Source organism: Chaetodon trifascialis, chromosome 4, assembly GCF_039877785.1.
Source record: "Chaetodon trifascialis isolate fChaTrf1 chromosome 4, fChaTrf1.hap1, whole genome shotgun sequence".
Classification (NCBI taxonomy): Eukaryota; Metazoa; Chordata; class Actinopteri; order Chaetodontiformes; family Chaetodontidae; genus Chaetodon; species Chaetodon trifascialis.
In genome coordinates this window covers 18,914,907-18,935,120 of record NC_092059.1, presented here as the reverse complement: position 1 = coordinate 18,935,120, position 20,214 = coordinate 18,914,907, and the positions used below count along the sequence as shown (strand labels likewise).

The 20,214-nt window shown below is 42.2% G+C and overlaps 1 protein-coding gene across 3 annotated transcripts in view; it reads left to right on the top strand.

The window, feature by feature from the left end:
* Nucleotides 1-20,214, top strand: part of pde4ba (phosphodiesterase 4B, cAMP-specific a) — a 164,895-nt gene that overhangs the window by 88,985 nt on the left and 55,696 nt on the right. For 2 of the 3 annotated variants that reach the window (XM_070960293.1, XM_070960294.1), the window contains one exon: nt 19,495-19,689. In XM_070960293.1, the coding sequence (XP_070816394.1) occupies nt 19,495-19,689 (195 nt within the window). Of the gene's footprint in view, nt 1-4,516; nt 5,174-19,494; nt 19,690-20,214 lie in introns of those variants that run through there. The other variant, XM_070960295.1, reaches the window with a different exon arrangement.

Here is a 20,214-nt window from a genome sequence, read left to right as displayed (position 1 = left end):
TGACTAACTGAATGTAAGTGAAGGGGGAATTGATAATAACTCTAATGAAGATGCTGTATTTATTGTGGATCTAGATATCCGGCGGATACCTGATCCACTTAATAAGGTCAGTATCTGTGCTGATACCGAGCCGGTAGATCAGATCGGGCATCTCTGGTGGAAATCTTGAGATCAGAAGAGAGTAAGCAGAGTCACACGGAAGATCGTGCTGGTTTGAATAATATGTCTCTGTGGCACCGTAGTTAGCAGCATTATTACACAGCACCTGCAGTTCAGAGTCCTGTCTTGTCTTTTCTGTATTGAAATAGCACACTAAGTGAGGGGTTACTGTGAGCATGGACTTTTGGAATGACTGAATTGAGTTAGAATCAGATTCTCATCAAAATCTTGTAAAATCTCTTGATATCTTCCTCACTGTCTGGCTTCCTGTGTCAGCCTCTGTCTGGTAAACTTGTTTTCTCTCAGTCTGCTCCTCTGAACTCTGTCTCCCTCCTACTCTCTTTCTCCCTTTTTAGAATTTATATTTAAATAGCTTTGAGGGATCATGCCTGTTGTTTGATCCTGATTTAATGTGATTGCGTGTGTGTTTGTATGAGAGAGGCAGCTTTCATGTCAAAGGTGATGTTGTGCCTGTCAGGTTCTGTCAAACACAGCTGAGATTCTATTTGCAGTTAATATTTTCTTTTTTGTTCGCTGAGACAAAAGGCATTTTGCTAAAGTTTGTCCTTTTTTCCCGGTCTCCTTGTCTGCAGTGTGATATCGATTTAAATCACAAGCCGGAGGAGCAGTCTTCCAGCGACAGGCTCCTCTTAAGCTGTCAAATAGGGGCTGATCGATGTTTAATTATGGTTCTCTGCTTCTGTGTGAAACCCTGTTAAAGCTGTACAGGCTCTCTCATTTGAGTTTGCAGTCAAATGCAGACATACATAATCTCCCAAGACAACATTTTACAATAAGATAAATGATTAAAATGCCAGACGTGAATCAAAAACAGGTTCCAGATGAATGAAAAGGGCTAATTGGAGCGTCAATGTTCATCAATAAAATGCATCAAGCTTGTGAGATTCCCGATGTGTAATTAAGGGTTTACACAGATGTATTGACTTTCCAGGCATCTTGTTAACTTGGTATTCAGAGCTTAGTCACCGATCAGCCTGATTAACAAGTATGGGTTCTGGATGTAGGGTCACACGCTCTCATGACTTTGTCACTAACTTTGTGGCTTTTTCTGTTATCTCTGTCATTCTGATCCAACATGAAATAACATTTGAAGGAAGTGTGTTCACTTCCTCTCTGATGCCAGCTCTGAGTGCTTTCCATAGGGCAAGACTCTTCTGGTGGCACATCTTGCATGCCACATCCTGTCAGTGTGAGCTTCATGCTGGCTTGGCTGCTGCAGAAAATACAGTTACACACTGCCATCTTGTGGATGCAGGTGTGAAAACCTTTTTTTTTTTTTTTTCTTTTTTTTTTCCTGAGGAATGAAATGGTGGCCTCTGATGTTCATAGAGGGGTTTATACAGCCTGTCTGTGGTTTTATCCATTTTACCAGCTCTGGTCACTGATTTGGACTGAGCACAAGTGGACAGAAAAAGCCTGAATACAGAGTGATCTCTGTTAATGCAGTGTTAGACTGTGCACTGCCCAAGAGTGAATAGTTCCACTGGGTGTCAGAGGTTTGGTTTCATTAACAGATGTCATAAAAACACATAACTCTTTGTGCTCTATAATTAGAACCGCTGCTAAATACAGCACAGTAGTATTTGTTATGTTGCCAAGGTTTTGTTTCTTGTAATGCAACAGTGTCTTGGCATACTGTTTGTTTTATATCTGATTAATTTGAAAGGAGGAACAAATGAAACACAGCAGCACCAACACCAAGCCCTGTAAACACAACCAGCCATTTACGCAGCGTGCAGTGTCGTTCACTGTTCATTCATGTTTCCTACTGTAACAAACTCTGGATAAAAAAGTGCATTTACTGTATGTGAGCACTTGTGTTGATTTCATAGTTTTGGATCTATTGTATAGGATAATTTGACTGTGTGATGCAGTGAATGCCACTAAATTCTGTAAGAACGCTGCTATTTCTTCAAATAGCAGCGTTTTGAGCTAATTCTGATGATTACCTTAAAAAGACAAATAACCCTCATCAGTATATTTTGAAATAAGGATAAACAGTTGCTGGATGCATGACATTTAAAAAGCTGAACCACATAAGAGATTCTCTTTATATTCAGCAGCACTTGCTAAATATCCCAGCTGTCTTTGTTCCCTTTAACACTTACGTCCTGTGAGAGCTGCGTCAGTGAGTGTTTTCAAAATGTGCACCAGTCACTACTGGTGTGCCATAAATGATGACCATTATACTGTGAGGAGGAGCTCTCTCTTATATCTTCTTCAACGTTTAACCCCCGGGAGGTCATTAAGGAGGAATGCCATTGCCATTGTCGCACAGCATACATACAGCCCTGTGGCCACCACATCTTCCGCCGCTCCCATTTCTCATCTTTGTGTGCATTGTGAAGCAGTCTGGCGAGATGCACTGTGGGAATGTAGTAGTGATTCAGTTCAGTTTTGGCCACCTACTCCTCCCCTTATATGTTTTTAAGTGCTTGTGTCATGCGTCATCTTTCTGTATCATTTCCAAAGAAATGACAGCTCACTTGTCCTGTCATGACGGTACTTTCTAGAAACTCCTTCAGTTGTCAGTCAGGAAGGTTTTCCTGTTCAGTTTCATGCCTTCTGTTTGAGGAAGTTAGAAGAAATAGTAGACACTTACTCATGCAACCAGTGTCACCTTTTCATGCAAAGGTTTCATATTCAGATGATAAATCTTACTTCATTGAAACACAAACATGGCTAGAAATGTGTTACTAATCCTGGTTCAAGGTGTCAAAAGATATATGCATTCCCAAAAAGTCACGAATGACTAACAGCTCTCAGGCAATGTAATGGAGCAAAAAGTACGGTATTTCCCTCTGAAATATTGTGTAGTAGAAGTAAAAAAGGGCATAAATTGTACATACTTCAAGTAAAAGTCCATCAAAATCTATTGAAGTTAAGTACTATCTAGTTATTTTCCATCTCTGGTTGTTGGGTTTAACACGTTATCCTTTTAATGCTTAAAATGTACAAAAAGCTGAAATTGGTCGCTTCTAATCAAGCACCTGCTAAGAGAAATATATTAACAGTACATAATGACTTTCTGTATCAGTTAAAATGTAGTTATTGCTTGTATCATTAATATGTACCTAGCTCACATCCCGCAGCTATGAACAGGATTTTTGATGGGCTTTAACTTACTAAAATAACTTTTCCAAAGGCTTGAAGTGAAAATTCTGTACAGTCAAAATCTGGACAACATGGTTGGTAATTGGAACAGATTTGTCTTGGACACAGAAAGAAATGCCTCCTACCGTAGCTTCAAAGTCAATGTATTTCTCATCACTCTCTCTTTTTTCCCCTCTTATGTTTCTGCAGCTCATCATTTGTTGTACTGCATGTGCTGCTATTATCACAGATCTGTCATCACAGTCATCAAAGGGCTTGGGTAACAGTAAACTGCACAGTGTCATCAGGCGCTGCGGCCCCCTGCGAGTGCACCAGATGCCACCTCTTTCCCATACAGACACACACTGACAGTTAAGGTAGACCAGGACATTTACAGAAATGGTTTATGACACACTACAATGTACTTATTAACCATTTCATATAAACACCGATGCACGCTAAATAAGGAGACTGAAAGTGTTGCTATTTTTATACTTGTATCATGCATACAGCTCAGCCTGCAAGGCACCATGAGTTCATATACACTGCATATACGTAATCATACAGTCCAATAAAAAAGTCCAGAAATAGAAAACAAAATTGAAAACTCACTGTGAAAAACATTTTCACCGTCAGAATCGCCAAGCAGGTGTACACGCGCTGTGCTTTGGTTGTTTTGTTGCATTACAATCAACACAGTGAGAGGAAAATAAAAAGGCAAAGAAAGAAGAAACATGAATATAAGAGAGAAAGCTGACAGTAAAATAGGACAAAATCCTCTAAAAAGTTTCTTGTGTAGTGCCTGTATAACACTGAGCACATGGAGTAGGTCTTACAGTCCGTCTTGCCTTCCTCTCCAGGCTTTAGAGATGATTTGCTGGGCCATTTCTTGGAAAATTAACTCTCTTAAGTCATCGCAGCTTGTACAGTGCATCAGTTATATGCATGTACAGTGCGCTCTCCTCAGTCGCCCTGTGTGTATCTGTCATGCCTCTGAATGTTTTCCAGAGATACAGTGTTAATCAAAGCTGACGAGGCTGTGAGTGATGGATGAATTATGACTCCACTCCAGTGACTCCACTCCTGAACTTAGATGTTCCTCCTTACTCTGCTGGGCCGCGCTGAAGGGAACAGAGCTGCATACACACACACATACTATGCACACACACACACACACACACACACACACACACACACACACCATAGGGAGGAAGTATAGCCTCTGACGAGGAGAAGAGTCCGCGGAGAGAGCCCAGAGAGTGTGAGGAGAGTGTCAGAGTGAGCGAGGGCTTACAGAGTTCCGTGATGTGACGTATGGGCCGCTGCTTGTGTTGCTGCTGTGTGTGACGTGTGTGAAGAAGGTGTTCGGATACCTGTTTGCTGCTTTTATTTGTTCCGAGGAGGGGGTGACTGAAGGATAATCTAACTTTTTAAGCAGTTTTTATAGGAAACAGTCATGTGAATGTAGGTGCCTGACTGGCTGATGTATTGCTGTTCATAAGAGCTGAATGTGTGTGTGCCGCTGCTTGTTTTGTAGTAAGTGACAGATACATTTGATTTCATGTGAAGTAGCTACTTTGTGTGTGAGCTAAGTGAGTTTTGTAAGTACACGAGAGGTGTGTGCGTGCGTGCGTGTGTGCATGCTGCTGTGCGGTTACCACCAGTGGTGCTGACTTATCAGATGTGTGTGTGTGTGAAGTGCTGGTGTGGGTGTGCTCTAGTTGATCTGCTTGTGGTTATGTGTGTGTGACGGCATGTTTCGGGTAGCGTGTGCATGAGTGCGTGTGTGTGTCGGGGCGATGTACCGGCGTTCCCCCTGTGCCAGAGGAAGGGTTCATTTCGACTTCAGTGAGGAAGTCATCAGGAAGCTCCACGCCGCCAACCACAGCCACGCTCACAGGTTCGGACACACACGTTCACACACTTCACGCTGCCTCACACTTCGAGAGATTCCTGTGCTTTCGATTCTGCCCCTGCTGCGTTTCGTTTGAGGGTGTCATTCTCACCTCAGACCAAATTACTGAGCATTTTCCTCTACGTGAAGTTGTGTATTTAAAGAAACTTTTCATTAAGCTGTGTAAGTGTTACAGAGTCCTTTATCTCTGGGTGAAATCCGGTACATGTGCATTCTTACTTCCCATTTCCCATTAACCAATCCTCTCGCATGTTTCTCATCATTATAATAATGCTTAGCTGAATGTGGTTGCGTGAGAAACTCCAGCTGAAGTAGATCTTATGGTTTTTGGGGTGCAGCAGTTTTTGCAGGTGAATGTTTTGAATGGGTTGCGTGTGGTGTAATCCACTGAGAGTCAAGTGGTTTGCCATGCAAATAAGTCTACAAGCGTTGAGATGAATCATTTTTTTAGCCACAGTGTGAACATAGTCTGGCCTGTGAGACAACCAGACGACCCCAAGGATATCTCTAAAATAAATAAATAAATAAATAAACATGACATTGAAGGGTCTCCAATCGTCTCAGCCGTTAGCAACTCTGGTAAATTTGGCCCAGCAGGATTCTTGTCTGAACATATTAGTTCTCCAGTAAGACCACCGTGGAACTCTCTCTCCATGGTCATACAGTCATTACTGGGTTTGACTGCCAGGTTCAATGCATCTAAAGCAGTGGTTTCCAATTTGGGTGTCAAAAGAAAGACTATGAACAAGCTAAGAAAGAAGACTAAAAGTGACTGCTTGAGTTTCCCCAAATTGTTTTCTTCTTGTGAAATATTGGAAAGTTTCACATTATATTGAAACAATGTGAGAACATCAGCACCTGCAGCGAGAGTCGGCTGTAAAGGGTCGCAAGCCAAAAAAGTTTGGGAACTGGTGATTTAAATGTTTCATATCGTTTTAAAGGTCAGCTCACCTCAAGTGCAAGCAAACATATTTTCCCACCTTACCCTGGAAGTACCGAAACATGGCCAAACCAAACCGCTCCGCATGGCTCAACACCGTCTTTTTAATTTAGGTGAGCTGACGCTTCAAGAATGTAACGCAGTTGCTGTTGTAGACTTTAAAAATATCTTTGATGCTATCATCCTCACAGCAGCACACAGACAGCAGACATCAGAGGAGGACGAGCTGGGAAAGAGTGAGAGTTTGGGCAGACTGGATGAGATGACCCGCAATGATGTTGTGTCTGACATTTAAACTAACGCTGTTAGAGCCTGGTCTGGACCTCAGCCAGCACAGAATCCAGGACGCCGCATAGTGATTTTATTTAAAAACTTTACATGACCTGCTCTGTTTACACGGAGGTAACTTTCAAAAATCCAGAGCAGAGAGAGGAGCAAGTTTTCCTTGAAAGCCATCATTACAGTTAGTGCCATGATTTAAAACCTTCTTAGAAAACGAACTGCTGCCCTCATAAAGGATGTTTATGCTTGAGGATGAGCATCAACATCCATCTGTTTGTTTGTTTGTACCTCAAGTCAGAATCAAGCGCTGTTCGTCTCATCTCACCTGCCTGATGTTTATTTCTGTCTTGTGATGAGGCCTTCAGTACGTCTTTAAACACTGTGACACACCATCACGCACAGATTATATTTGGTATACAGCTGTTAAGTGCCATTTCTAAGAATGACAATAAGCAGAAAAAGAAGTGAGATACAACCAGCACTGATGCAGACTTTGATTGCAGGCTTTTTTCTTTTTCATCTTTGAGTCAGGGAAGAAATGAAGCAGTGTGCAGAGCCACGCTGGGGCTCACCTTAGGAGGACTCAGCTGGAGACACAACAGGCTGCTGCCTTGGGTTGCTGCAAGGCTTAGGGGACATCCTACAATAAACAGCAGTTTATTAAAATACCCGACAACATGGTTTCGTTGACATGTGATCTGTCATTCACTAATAGTTTTGTCAATGCGCTTACACGTACCACAAAATCTTTATTTCTTTTATCTTTAAGACAAAATAGCCCTAACGGCAGATTTGTGATCATGCAAGTGTGGAGACGTTGAGCTCTGGAGACGTCGGGCATCCACGTCTGGTTGGGTGGGCTCCACCACTGTGACCGAGGGTTTCCTGTGGAAAGTACTGGACTATACTGAAGAAAGCAGAAGTACACAGATGGTGCACTGTGCTGCATGTTTGAGTCATTAGACAGGTAGACGGGGCCGCGTGAGCGCCGGGGGGTTATTACTTAATGACCGCTTCCTCACACTTTTGGGTTCGCTGTAAATGCATGTGCTTTTTTTTGGACGTGGCCTGCAACATAGTGACACACATGCAGCTGTCCTGTACCCTCTATGATATGTGGGTGTGCATGAATTAGCCTATATACTGCTGTATGTGTGCCAGGGAGAGTTTCTCACATGTCCAGCTAGGTACTGCTCAGTGATACTTTCCTGAAAGCCTTTTTTTTTTTAATCTTTAAAACCAAAACCGTTTATTTAAACATTATTACAAATTTGAGTTGAGATTACAAATGCTGCTGTGTGCATAGCAGGCTGCATAGGGAGCCTTTTTAGGGCAAAGGAGAAGAGCAGCATCGCCTGTGACACAAACACACAAAAACAATGTTTTTCAGTCTCAGCTGTCGGAAAAAAATAACCCTAAACTGCCTCAAAATTTCATCCAGATCTATTTGAAACTGCAAGAATTTTCAATCCGGAACTATGTACCATTAAACTAAACAAAATGAGCCCAGGCAGCTCTTCAGCCTCATCTTATATTTTGTCATATGGTAAATAGCTGTCAACTTCCTTTCACTGCGGTGATCCATTTTGCTTCCCACTGCAGGACTTTGAATAACAGTATTGTGTGCTTGCTTGCCCATGGGTGGGGTGCAGCACTGTGTTGTAGAGTTTGTGGTTCAGCAGTATTTTATTTGCAGTGTGCTTTACTTACAGTATAACATGTTGTTATGGAGATGGGTACACAGAAGAATGCGGTGGCTGTGGTTACGTGGTCGGGCCTTTTGACTTCTGAGTGACGCGCCAAAGTTGAAACTAGCCGCCGTGGCTTGGAAGTGGGTTTGATGATGATAATGGTGATTATTTCACTTGAGATAATGACAAGGATGATAACAAAGGATAGCACTGATGGCTGGGAGGATCACAAGGATGATGAAGATGGTGACTGGTAATGATGATTGGGAGGAGGAGAGTAAGGGTGAGGTTGATGGTGACAAGTGTGAAAACTATAAAGTTATCTACAGTGTTGGAATAAGTGGTCATTCCTTTACTTTAGTAAAAGTATCAGTACATCAATATAAGAATACTCCATTACAAGTAGCAGTCCAGCACTGAAACTCCTGCTAAAGTAGCAGAAATGTGTAAAGTACTAAAAGTGAAATGATTTGATCTGCAGAAAAATGTGTATATTATTATTAATTACAGTGTTAGATATTTGCAGCTAATGCTGATGGATAAAGAGTGTTTTACTGTCGTAGCCAGTGAGGTGAAGCTAATTTATATATTCTGTATACATTTCAGTCCAGTGGTTCCCAATCTGGAGATCAGGTCCCCTTTCAGACTCACAAGACAAACCTCAGGGGTTGGTTAATGGGGTAAGACCCACCATGACATCACCTGCCGGTTGAGCATGAGCATGATGTCTGTTGCCATGTTGGATTTTTGGAGCCAGAAGTGACCGTATTTGGATTTATAACTGAAACGCAAACTCATTGGAAAGTTGTTTACTGAGGTATTAAATCATGTGAGAAGTCATTTTTTCATAAGCTTTGGACTTCTATTTGCAACCGGCCAAATTGCCCCCTGCAGGCTATTAGAAGGAACGCAGGCTTAAGACACTTCACTGTGGATAAGACAAAAAGATTTGCTTCACAAATTTATTGTCATTTTTTTGGACTTGTTCGGGCTTCTCTGTGTTGTTTTTCTGAATCTGAAAGTGTCATGATAAATGGAGTTGGACAGGGAGAAGCCAGAGCCTGTGACTGTGCGTAGCCTGGCTCCGTACAGACAAGGGAATGGGATGGAAAAGAGACGCCACGCTGCAGTCTGCCAGCGCAGGAATGTCCTGCTAAGTTTCTGTCTTTTACCCATTTTTCACTCTCTGCTGTCTCATATTCTCTTCGTCGGCCTCTCGCTTCAGTTCCTCTTTCATTTTAAATAAGTGTCAATCACTCTGTCTCCCTCTGCTATATATTAAAACCCACCCTCTCTCTCTCTCTCTCTCTCTCTCTCACGCACACACACACACACACACACACACACACACACACACACAGACAGTAAGTCTCTGTTCCATCATCATCACCATCGTCATCACACCTTTCAGCCAGTTCTGCTTTGTGTTTCCTGAAATCATGTGACATGTGGCTTTGTATTTAGACTGTAAATGATTTCTAACGAGAGCATCTGCTCCATGATTTTGTGTGTGTATAATGAGTTGGCACATGTCCTGATTACGTTGGTGCCCTAATTTCTATTAATAAGTGCTGTCTCTCGCTGGCTTCCAGTTTTCTTCTGTTTTTGGTTGCAGATCACAAAAGGCCAGCAGGTAAATTTGATTCGGAGTGCGGTTCTAAACGTTCTGCCTGTCTTTAGAAACTGGTCAGGGGCATCGCTGGTTTATGGGCATAATTCTGCTGGTTCATGTTGTCATCAGTGTGGTTTTCAGGGCAGGAGAATTAATTCCTTATTTTTCATAGTTGGTGGAAACAAAACGTAACGTGGACTGAGCCTTGTTCAGTTGCATTCTCTAACTGTGTGGTAAAGGTTTACAGTGAGCTCACATCACATCAGTGCTACAGAGGTACCACATGGGAACAGAAAGAGCTAGATTGGCTAGCTCATGTGCTTTCCCCTGCAAGTTTTTGACGCCGGTAGAGATGATTGATACTGAAAACTGAAGATTTTCATCCAAATATGGTGCAAATTTGAACAGAATGTCTGCAAAGAGAAGAGGGGGGTGCAATGAAATAACCTAATTCAATAGACCACACTGAAAACATCATATCTGGCTGTTTCATGTATTTATGTGAGGATTGTTACAGTCACCTCATCGATCTGCACAGATCTGATGTTTTCGTCTGCCAACATTTTTCGTCTCTTCAGCGGAAGCGTGAATGCGAATGAATGTACGTCATGATTTACTCGCTAAGTCTGTTTCCATCGTGGTGCATTTACAACAACTTTTGCACCTCAGCCAAGTGTGAAAACCTTTTTTGGTGATATTTCTGAAGTTGAAGAAATGATTATTGCTGGACTGATCATGCGCAGCACGTCCTGCCAGGGTGGTGGTGGTGGTGGTGGTGGTGATGGTGGTGCCATCAGTGGGCCATCTGACGCTGAGCATTGGAAAGCACAGTGTTGGTCATTTCATACTGATGTAATCAATTTTCCAAGTGGTCTGTGTTTGGATGGCGTGCAACCCGAGTGTTAGTGCTGACGCAATATCTTCATATTGCATCATTTGAAATGAATCAGGAGTCGAGCAGCTTCTCACATCCCCGCTGTGAGTGAGGGGAGCAGATCAGTGTTTGACATCCATGACGACATAAACGCCCCCTAACATTCAGATTGTTTGAGTCTTCTTTCATTACACTCGATCCCTTTGCTCAAGTAGAGTTTTCTGAATTTACGTGTTGGGAAATGTCTGCATGTTTAGACTAGCTCGGATAATTAACCTACGTATTTTTAGCTACTTACTGATGCAGATTCATGTAGGGAAATATTACTGTGGTCTTTTGGAGCATAAAATTTGCTGCTATTTTTGCTCAGTCTGATGGGATCGCTCAATCAGCTCGTCGTCCTTCTGGGGCATTTCAGAGCTCTGGCACATTTCATGGAGCCAGCTGGGTAGACAGAGAGGTCTTTTTAGGAGCCGCTGCTCGTCCCAGACAGCTCTCCATTTCTTCTTCCGTCCCAAGCTTTTGCAAGGCCTGCTGGAAAATATTTGTCTCTAATACATTTTGACAAACAGTTCTCCTTATGATGCCGTGGAACAGATGGCTTTTATCTATGACTTTTCAAGTCACAACATTGTTAACATTAGTGGAATTGCTCATTTAATAACAGAGCAAAATGTAATTCAAGTGTGTGCTGAAGAAATAATGTTTAAACCTCGGCTAGCACTAGGACAAACAGGAGGTGTTACCATGGCACCTCTGTTTGCACAACCCGACAGACAAATGGTCGCTGGTTTCCCCCTCACCATAACACACAGGAAGGAAGAGATTAATTCAAAGTATAAGAATGTTCCCTCTGTCCCTGTCTGCGACGCTCATGTCTGCAAAGCACAGGTATCTGTTTCTTCTTCAGGCTGTGGCCACATTTGAGTCGTAGTTGTCTGTTGTTGTTGTTGTTGTTGTTGTTTTTTTTTTTGTATTTCACCTTGCTCAGATGAGCAGTGTTTAGGATGTCTGATTTTTGACCACGATGACGACATAAATGCCCTTTAATGTTTTCATTTTTCAAATCCTTGCTTATTAAAGATTAAGTAAAAGAAAAAAATCACGAGAAACACTGATTTTGTTATTTTCAGGTCAAAACACGTCTTATTTTTTAGCAGAAAAAGCCAAAATTTGCTGTAGCTTCTTAAATGTGACGGTTTGAGGCATTCCTTGTCAAACATGATAGTAAACTGGATTCTTGGATTGCTGTCAAACATTATATTTCAAGACGTCACATTAAGCTGTGTGAAATTATACAGGCCACCTTTTTCCATGAAGATGAATCGCTACTGAAAATAATCTCAATATAATCAGAAGACTCTCAGCAATACTGTATCCCACAGGGGGGAGATCAGTCCTCACACACCGACGGTCACAGGAATCAGCAACTACCAGTAAATGAGACAGTGTACAGTTACTGGCCAGGACTACCTGAAACAGCACCATTGTCTTAGATCTGGGAAGTGGAGTCATTCCAGGAAAAAAGAAATGCGGTATTTGTCACAGATCTTTCCAATCTCCTTTGGAATCTTCACTTTCTGGTACCGGATGTTTTCAGTTTGGTCTCTGCTACTTGCAGTATCCGCTGACTCGTCCTGAAATACCCTGAGTTTTGAATGAAGCCTCTTTCTAAAAAAGTTGCAGGACAAGAGTTAGCCTGTGTCCGAGAGTCTGGCCCCTCATGTTTGCTTTGTCAAATCTATTTAACTGCAGCAGGTCCAAAATCCAGTTTATGTCTCTGCAATTATTTACATATTGTAGTAATATTAGTTGTAATAACAATAATGTTAGTAATACATTATTGATAATTAACAATTAATAATTACACCTAATGATTTCCTTGGAAGTTTCCTGGAAAAAATGAGGCAGTCTGACTGTGATTATGTGAAAATATGTGAAATAGGAACCTTGTTCATTTGGTACACTTGCAATGCATTTGTTCCTTCTTTTAGTCAACGCCCAGCCGGTAGATAGAGCAGCTGATACAATAATGAAGTTTCCGATAACAAATGAATGATGAAAAATATTTGCTTGGCTTTTAAACGGGGCAGTTTAAAAGAAAAGTCCTTTTTTTAAATATTTTTTTCACCAGGAAATAATTATGAAATTATAAGGGGAAAAAACTCTAAAATAAGTCTTTAAAATGACCTTTTCTTGACTTGATATTGCAGTGCGACCTCAGTCAGTCACAGTCACAAAATTAGGCTGCTAACCTGTTCGTGCTGCAGAATATAGGAATATGGATACTGTGTGTATGTATGTATTCAGCTTTATTGAAGTACCCTGGTCAAACACATACTATCCCACTCTGTGTGTGGATAAGTGGCAGTTGGTTATCATGTAGACACAAAGACTAACCTTTTAAAGTGTACAGTGACGTTCAGAGCTTCTGTAGATCAGGACAAACAGTGTTAGAGAATCAACAAGCACTTACATGTTTTACGACGTAACACCTGCCAATGCCAAAGCTAATGAGGCAATAAAACAAACAAGTAAACGCATCCTGTCACTAAGTCTGTCATCATTTGAGCCTCAGTCAGTCAGTGTGCTTATCAGTCAGACAGATGCTGCTGGATCATGGGAAAGGAATGTCGTGTCATCATAGCAAATCACTTTAGGGTCAGAGGGAGCACTTCCTGATTGCTTTAGTGAAACATAACTCCAAAAACATAAGCGCTTCACCCGATACCACACCATAATGATCACGATTAATCGGAAAAGATGACAGAGGAATTCCCAGGAATCAGTCCCCTTTATGGCTCTCTGGAGGCTTATAGATGCCCTCATGTAAAAAAAAATATACAACCGTGCGTCATGAAATCTGGTGACGCTCTGATCCATTAGAGCCCGCGTTCACACACTGTCAGATTCCTTAAAGCCACGCTGGTCTGACTTCTTATTTTCCTTCCACCTGCGAAGCTCCTAATTGCAATAAAGCATTTGGCCTCCGGTCGTCTCAGCAGGTTGAACAAACAGGCCTGGTTCTCGTCCCGTCTCTGAACAGAAGGCACGTTTCAGGTTGACGGAGCAAGACGTTGAATTTTACATTTTTACTGTATCTGTGTGTGTCTGTATGAGTGCTGCTGCCCGTGCTGCTCTGTACGTGAACTTCAAAGAGAAAGCATGGGGGGCTGGTATGAGAATCTGTTTCCCAGACAAATGCACTAATCCACTAAACCACCAGGACACCCCTCTTCACAGAAAAGGGTCTTTGTTCCCAAGGTCTGTCTTTGTGTTGTTTTTCAGTGGCTAAATTCTTGGATATCCCTTCTTTGTCCTGTTAAGTAGACCAGAGTAAAAACACAGCCAGAAGATAAATGTGCTTATTTTTCTCCTTACAGTAATTACTGGAGGCCATTACACAGCAGTTAGATAAAAACGTTTTGTTTTTGTTTTTTTTTACTCGTAACTCTAGTGAAACATATTATGTAGTGTTAGTTAGTATCAACATAATCAAAGCTCACAGGTCTACTTATTCGTTTTGTGGAGTTTTTAGCCTCGTCTCAGCAAATGGAGCTGGAGAAGGAGATGAAAGTTCAGAAAATCTGTTGGACCTTTGACGTCGTTGGTGGATTTTGTTACACTTTTTCCACAGGGTTAGGGTCAGGAATGAAGTTCAAATAGTTGAAGCGATTAGTAGTTATTTTCTCCATGGTCCAATGGGACTTTGGTAGCCAGGGGGTGCAGTCAGTGGCACTATGGGACCAAACTAGACCCAAACATTGACCTCACCCAGACAGCCACAGGAGAGTCGTAAGAGGATCCATATGGATCCATTATTACTGCAGGCTTCTTGATTGTTTGCAGTATTAGAACTTACTTGCTGGCTATGTTTTATATGAGGAATAATGAGTGAAAACGTTCGCATGTGTTGTAAATCAAGATGCTCCTACGCTATGCTACTGTATACCATACAAGAGTGAAGTGGTTCCCAAACTTCTTTAAACCACAGCAACTGATTTGTTGTTCCCATGGCATCCTTCTCTGTGGTATGACTTTATATTTAACTGTTTATTCGTCAGTTTTGTTCATGTACATGTTGCCGTCTTTTTTTTTTTTTCTTCTCAATAAAGACTGGAAATAAATGGGACCTTTGCTTCATTTTGGAGGCACGCCGGGCTGATGTGGCCCACTGCTGTACTATACTTTAATCTTTGCTATTGCTCAATCAATTAGTCAATCAACAGAAACTTTTTATTTTTCAAAGACCAAATTATCAACCGTTGATGTTGATGCTAAAAATCGGAATTAGTTTCAGTCCTGTGATCTGTGTGTCAACCATTTAACCCTTTCATTCTGCTTCTCCTCACTGAACTGTGGGCTAAACTAACTGACCGTAAACAAACTCTCTTCCTCGACTTGCTTCTTAAGTGCCGTTGTATGAATTAGTGTAATAATGCACTCAGGCTTGTCCTGTTACTGAAAACAATGGACTTGACGTAGATAAAATCTCGGCATGAAGCTCGTTCTCATACTTGGGCATCATTGTGTGTTAGTCATGTTAGTGAGGGGGGAGGGGCTTAGATGGAGCAATCCGCTTCATTTGTCAGCTTCCGTGACAGCTTGAAGCACCGTCATAACACCTGTACCCCGCCTTGCACCGTCTCTCATGACTGCAAAGACTCTGTGATGAGGATGTGACTCAGCTCTGAGCGGATGTGTTTGTCTGGCGGTTGAACAACACGTGGTCCTGGACGGCACTGGAGCATTTCAGTCTTGTGCTGCACATTGAGATTTTACATACAAAAATATATGATGAGCTTATAGAATATGATGCCTTACCATAGGTTAGGCCATCCACCTGCATGTAAAGTAGCTCAAACATATTTCCACATGAATGCATCAATAATAGTTCTGGACTTTTGCTTAATTAAGGATTTGAATTTTTGCCTTTGACTTGTATATGAGTATTTTTATACTGCATACTGCTAGTTATGCTTAAGCAAAGGGTCTGAATCTATCTTACCAGTCTCTTATCTGTGCATGGACTCATAAAACCCCTAAAAAGTAGTCTTGGGTAAGGGTCTCTGCTTTCCTAATGGGTCTTGGAGGCATTTGCTGACCCGGTTAAAATGTTATCCTTTTTAATTTCCTTGGTACTCTCATCTTCATCTACAAAGTTAATGTGAAGCTCTCTGTGTTTTATGGAGGATGAGGAGAAAAGATGGGACAGTTGTGAGATGTGTGCGTTGTGGATGAGTAGACCCGCCTGCATTGGCTCCAGAATTAGTCGTCTCTACACGTGATCACAACACACAAAGCAGTGGATTGACCCGAGGGCAGGGCAGTCAAGCGTTCAATACGTGGTGCACAGTGCAGGCATGCATGTGTGTGGATGTTGAAGGCGCACACACACACACATACACACACAGACACACTCACCTTTCATTTACCTTACTGCACTTCAGTTCATCATTGTGACATGTTTAGAAACAGAAGATTGAACAGATAGTATTGCGTAGAAAAGGCTTGAATCGTAGTGCCACGTCATAACTCACAGAGAGAGGAGGGGAGCTGCTGGATTCCTCCTCCTCAGGCTGAAAAAACACCAAGCTTGAAACGCGCTGCAATCCAGAGCAGCTGCCGATCCGAGCCTTTTCTGTGCTCGTCATGCCGCTGAGTGTCTGTATTTGTGCACACATTAAACTTTCTCACATTTCTGTATTTGATGGCTTTTTTCTGTTTAATTACCGACTCATTTAGAAGCTTTTCCAAAAAATTTTTTATGTCATAATTTAACATGAACACGGTTTATTTCAACCTCGTATGCTAGAAATTACGCTCCCATATTACTAAAAATGTTAATAGATAAAATACATTTTTCTGTATTAAAGCAGATCATAGACTTTTCCTAACCAAGAGCTGAAACATAACCATAAAAAAGCCGAATAATGCCACTACAAGTGGATGGTGCACTGCAGGATTGCCTTTTGTGGCAGAAAACAGATGTTGACATTGAACATTTTACTGACTGCCAAGTATGTTGATGAACATTTTCTCATTGTCTTGATGGAAAACATAATTCTGTCTGGATTCCATTTTTGCTGTTGCAGATTAGTTGTATATGAAGGTAATTTCGATGAGACAAGGCTCTTTGTGTTAACATCCATCCATCCATCCATTATCTATACCGCCTATCCCTTTCGGGGTTGCGGGGGGCTGGAGCCTATCCCAACTACAATGGGCGAGAGGCAGGGTACACCCTGAACCGGTCGCCAGCCGATTGCAGGGCCACATGCAAAGACAGACAAACATTCACACTCACACTCACACCTACGGACAATTTAGAGTCATCAATTAACCTAATGAGCATGTTTTTGGTCTGTGGGAGGAAGCCGGAGTACCCGGAGAGAACCCACGCATGCACAGGAAGAACATGCAAACTTCACACAGAAAGGCCCTGCCTGACCCGGGGATTGAACCGGCAACCTTCTTGCTGTGAGGCACCCGCACTACCTGCTGCGCCACCGTGCAGCCCTTGTGTTAACATGTCACACTTAAATAAATGTTGGCCCCTTGAATTTAAGCAATCTTTGAGCTGAGACATCATTTCCCGCTCTGTAGAACACAACATGTGGATCACACATTACACCAACTTTGCGTACTTCAGCAGCACAGAGGGAACTGCTTGGTGTCCGCTGGGAGGAGCTTGTTTTTCAGAGCAGGAACTTCTGGCTGTTTCAAGGTCGAGGCTGAAAACTAAAGGATGAAAACTAAAGGTCATCCTGGTTTTGCTGTTGTTGCTCCTTGACTTTGTATCAGCCTCCCACATAATACAAGCCAAATCTGCACTTTCTGAAAAAGCATCGAGTAACTTCGATGTTAATCTTGGTCAAATTAATGACTGAGTTTGCTTTTTGTGCACTGTGAGCCCTTTTTTTGTATTTAGTGTCTCAATCATTTATGTCCTGTTTTTTATTCCCTCTGTAAAGCAGTTTGCATGCACTGTTTTGAAAAATGCCGCACATGTTAAGTTGACTCACACTGCGTCATCCTGTCTGCTTTCATTTGTTGTTCATACACTGTGTTGTTTTTGTTAAGACCCAGATTCCCATCATTTGTGTAAAAAACTTTTCACTCACTTTCTCACATTCATCAGAGTTCCCACCCGTCCTGCCCCATACGTGCTACAAATGCTTCAGTGCTTGTGTTAATGAGTTGACACAGAGGCCTGTACCGCAGCACACCCTCCGTGTGCAGTGGAATGTATTATGTGCAATACATAAAGTGGAAAGTCAGTAAAAGCCTGTTTCAGTGCTCTGTATCAGGGTATAAGAGTCAGCAGCAGCCAGTTCATGAGAGCTTTTACATATTGTCTTGTAGGTCTTTCCTTTGGAAAGTCTCCTTGAATAGATCAACTGATGGCTTTTCCATTCCAGATTTTATTAGAATAAACAGACGAGGAGCTGGGCGGGAGCAGTGATACAAGAAAAATACACTCAGCTGCAGCAAAAATACGTACGACCTCCCCACAGACGCTGGGTATTTTCTTGGAAAACCATCAGACATAAATCATTTTCAGTAATAATTGTGTTTTAAAAAAGATCCTCTCCAGACATGTTTCATCTAAAAATACTTTGAATAAGAGTTTCAGTGGAAGCAGAATCTCCAGAATCACATGTTCACATCATGCTTGTGTATGATTTCAGACTTGTGCTCGAAGTCGTGTTTGAACCTCAGATTTCAGGTGAGTGCAGAGGAACGTTCCTCCTTCAGCAGATGGATGTGAAAACAAACTCTGTGCCTTGTCAGCACAGTGAAGGTCAAACATCAAAATGAAGAAACGTTAAGCAAAACAAATTTGGAGTGGAGGGCGACGTTAAGTTTGTCGTGTAACCAGCGCCCTCCCTGCTGGTGTGTGTTTACTATACAGAGGGGGAAGCGGCAGCCATCGAGGCAGCACAAAGTAATAAAAGAGAGCAACTCGCAAAAACTCAAACTGCAGTGGAAATACATGGAAGCATATGTCACATGTTTGTTTGAAGAGCGACCTCTAGGAAGATGCAGCGCAGCCACACAGTCTCCTCTTCCTCTCTGATGACGTGCCAGTGACATGCATCGCCTCCTTCCCTCATTCCTCCGCTTTCTCCCGCTCATGACACAGGAACCTCGTTTCCATCAGTGAATGAACACTGTGCACTCTCGCGTGTCACTCTGCCCTGTCTGGCTCGGTCATGTCAAGTCTATTCATGTATGCGTGCGTCCACTGAACATAGTTATGTGAGAGTGTGTGTGACTGCGTCTCATCTCTCAGTGAGTGAAATCAGGTCCACGGAGTGCACGATACTGAAAACAAATTGTTAGCAGAAAAAGAGAGGGTTGGACAGATGAGCCATTATTGACTGACGGATCAGACTGAACTTCAGCCTTACTTATTATACACATGCTTTTTGACACCATGGTTGTAGCCTACTGGGCAGTAAGCTTTAAGTTGACCGCCGTATGTACTGTATATCCTTTCTAATAATTAGCCACAATGTAAATACCTTCGTATCAGATCACTCAGTAAAACATTTTTCCAGCAAAAGTTCAGAAAAAGATCACATGATTTGCTTTGATACTTCCAAATGCACCTGCAGAGCAGTGCGGGTCATGGTCCCCTTTTGTGAATCTCACAATAAATTGCCTCGTTATCTGGAAAAAACAAGCTTTATTATCTTGAGATGAAAAGTAATCAACTCATGATCTGAATGTTGGTTACTTGCTTCCTTATCAGGGTATATCCTCCAGCTCAGCAGCTCATGTTAATTATGTTCGAGGCTACAGAAGGTTGCCCTGAATCCTTAAACCTGCTCTAGCCTCTCTCTGTTTTATTGCTCTACGCTTCACACTCATGAAAAAAACACTTTGTTTCTGTGTTCACAGTTTCGATGTGGAGAATGGCCCGTCTGCCAGCTGCAGCCCCCTGGACCCCCAGGCCTCCCCCGGCTCTGGTCTGGTCCTCCACACTAACTTCCCCGGTCATAACCAGCGCAGAGAGTCCTTCCTCTACCGCTCTGACAGCGACTATGATCTGTCGCCCAAGTCCATGTCACGAAACTCCTCCATCGCCTCTGAACTGTAAATAGAAAACACATGCACACACGCTCACGCACGCACACAGCACACACACACACACACACACACACACACACACACACACACACACACACACACACACACACAGCACAGCACAGACATTTCTTGGAAGATGCAGTTTCAAATATACATGTCCTAAAAATTATTTGAGTTCAATAGACATCGTATGCTTTATAGATACAGTAATGTTGTATTGGCTACAAGCTCTCTGCTGAGTGTTAAGTTCAGGATACTTTACTGAATAAAAATCTAGATTTTATTTCCTTTTAAACTGAACAAATGAAGTTTCTTCAGGTCTTAGCAGTGTCTGCAGGTATTCCTGCATACAGCCAAAGCAGCCTTATCAATAAGCTACAGACAGCCTTTATATAGTCGGAGAGGCAAAACTCTGGGCTGTGTATTTAGTACATGCACATTTGCACGTAGTCAGGAACCCACCAGAAATCAAGACACAGATTTAGTATCATTTCAAGTATTTCAGTATCAAGCATTTCATCACAACAGTCC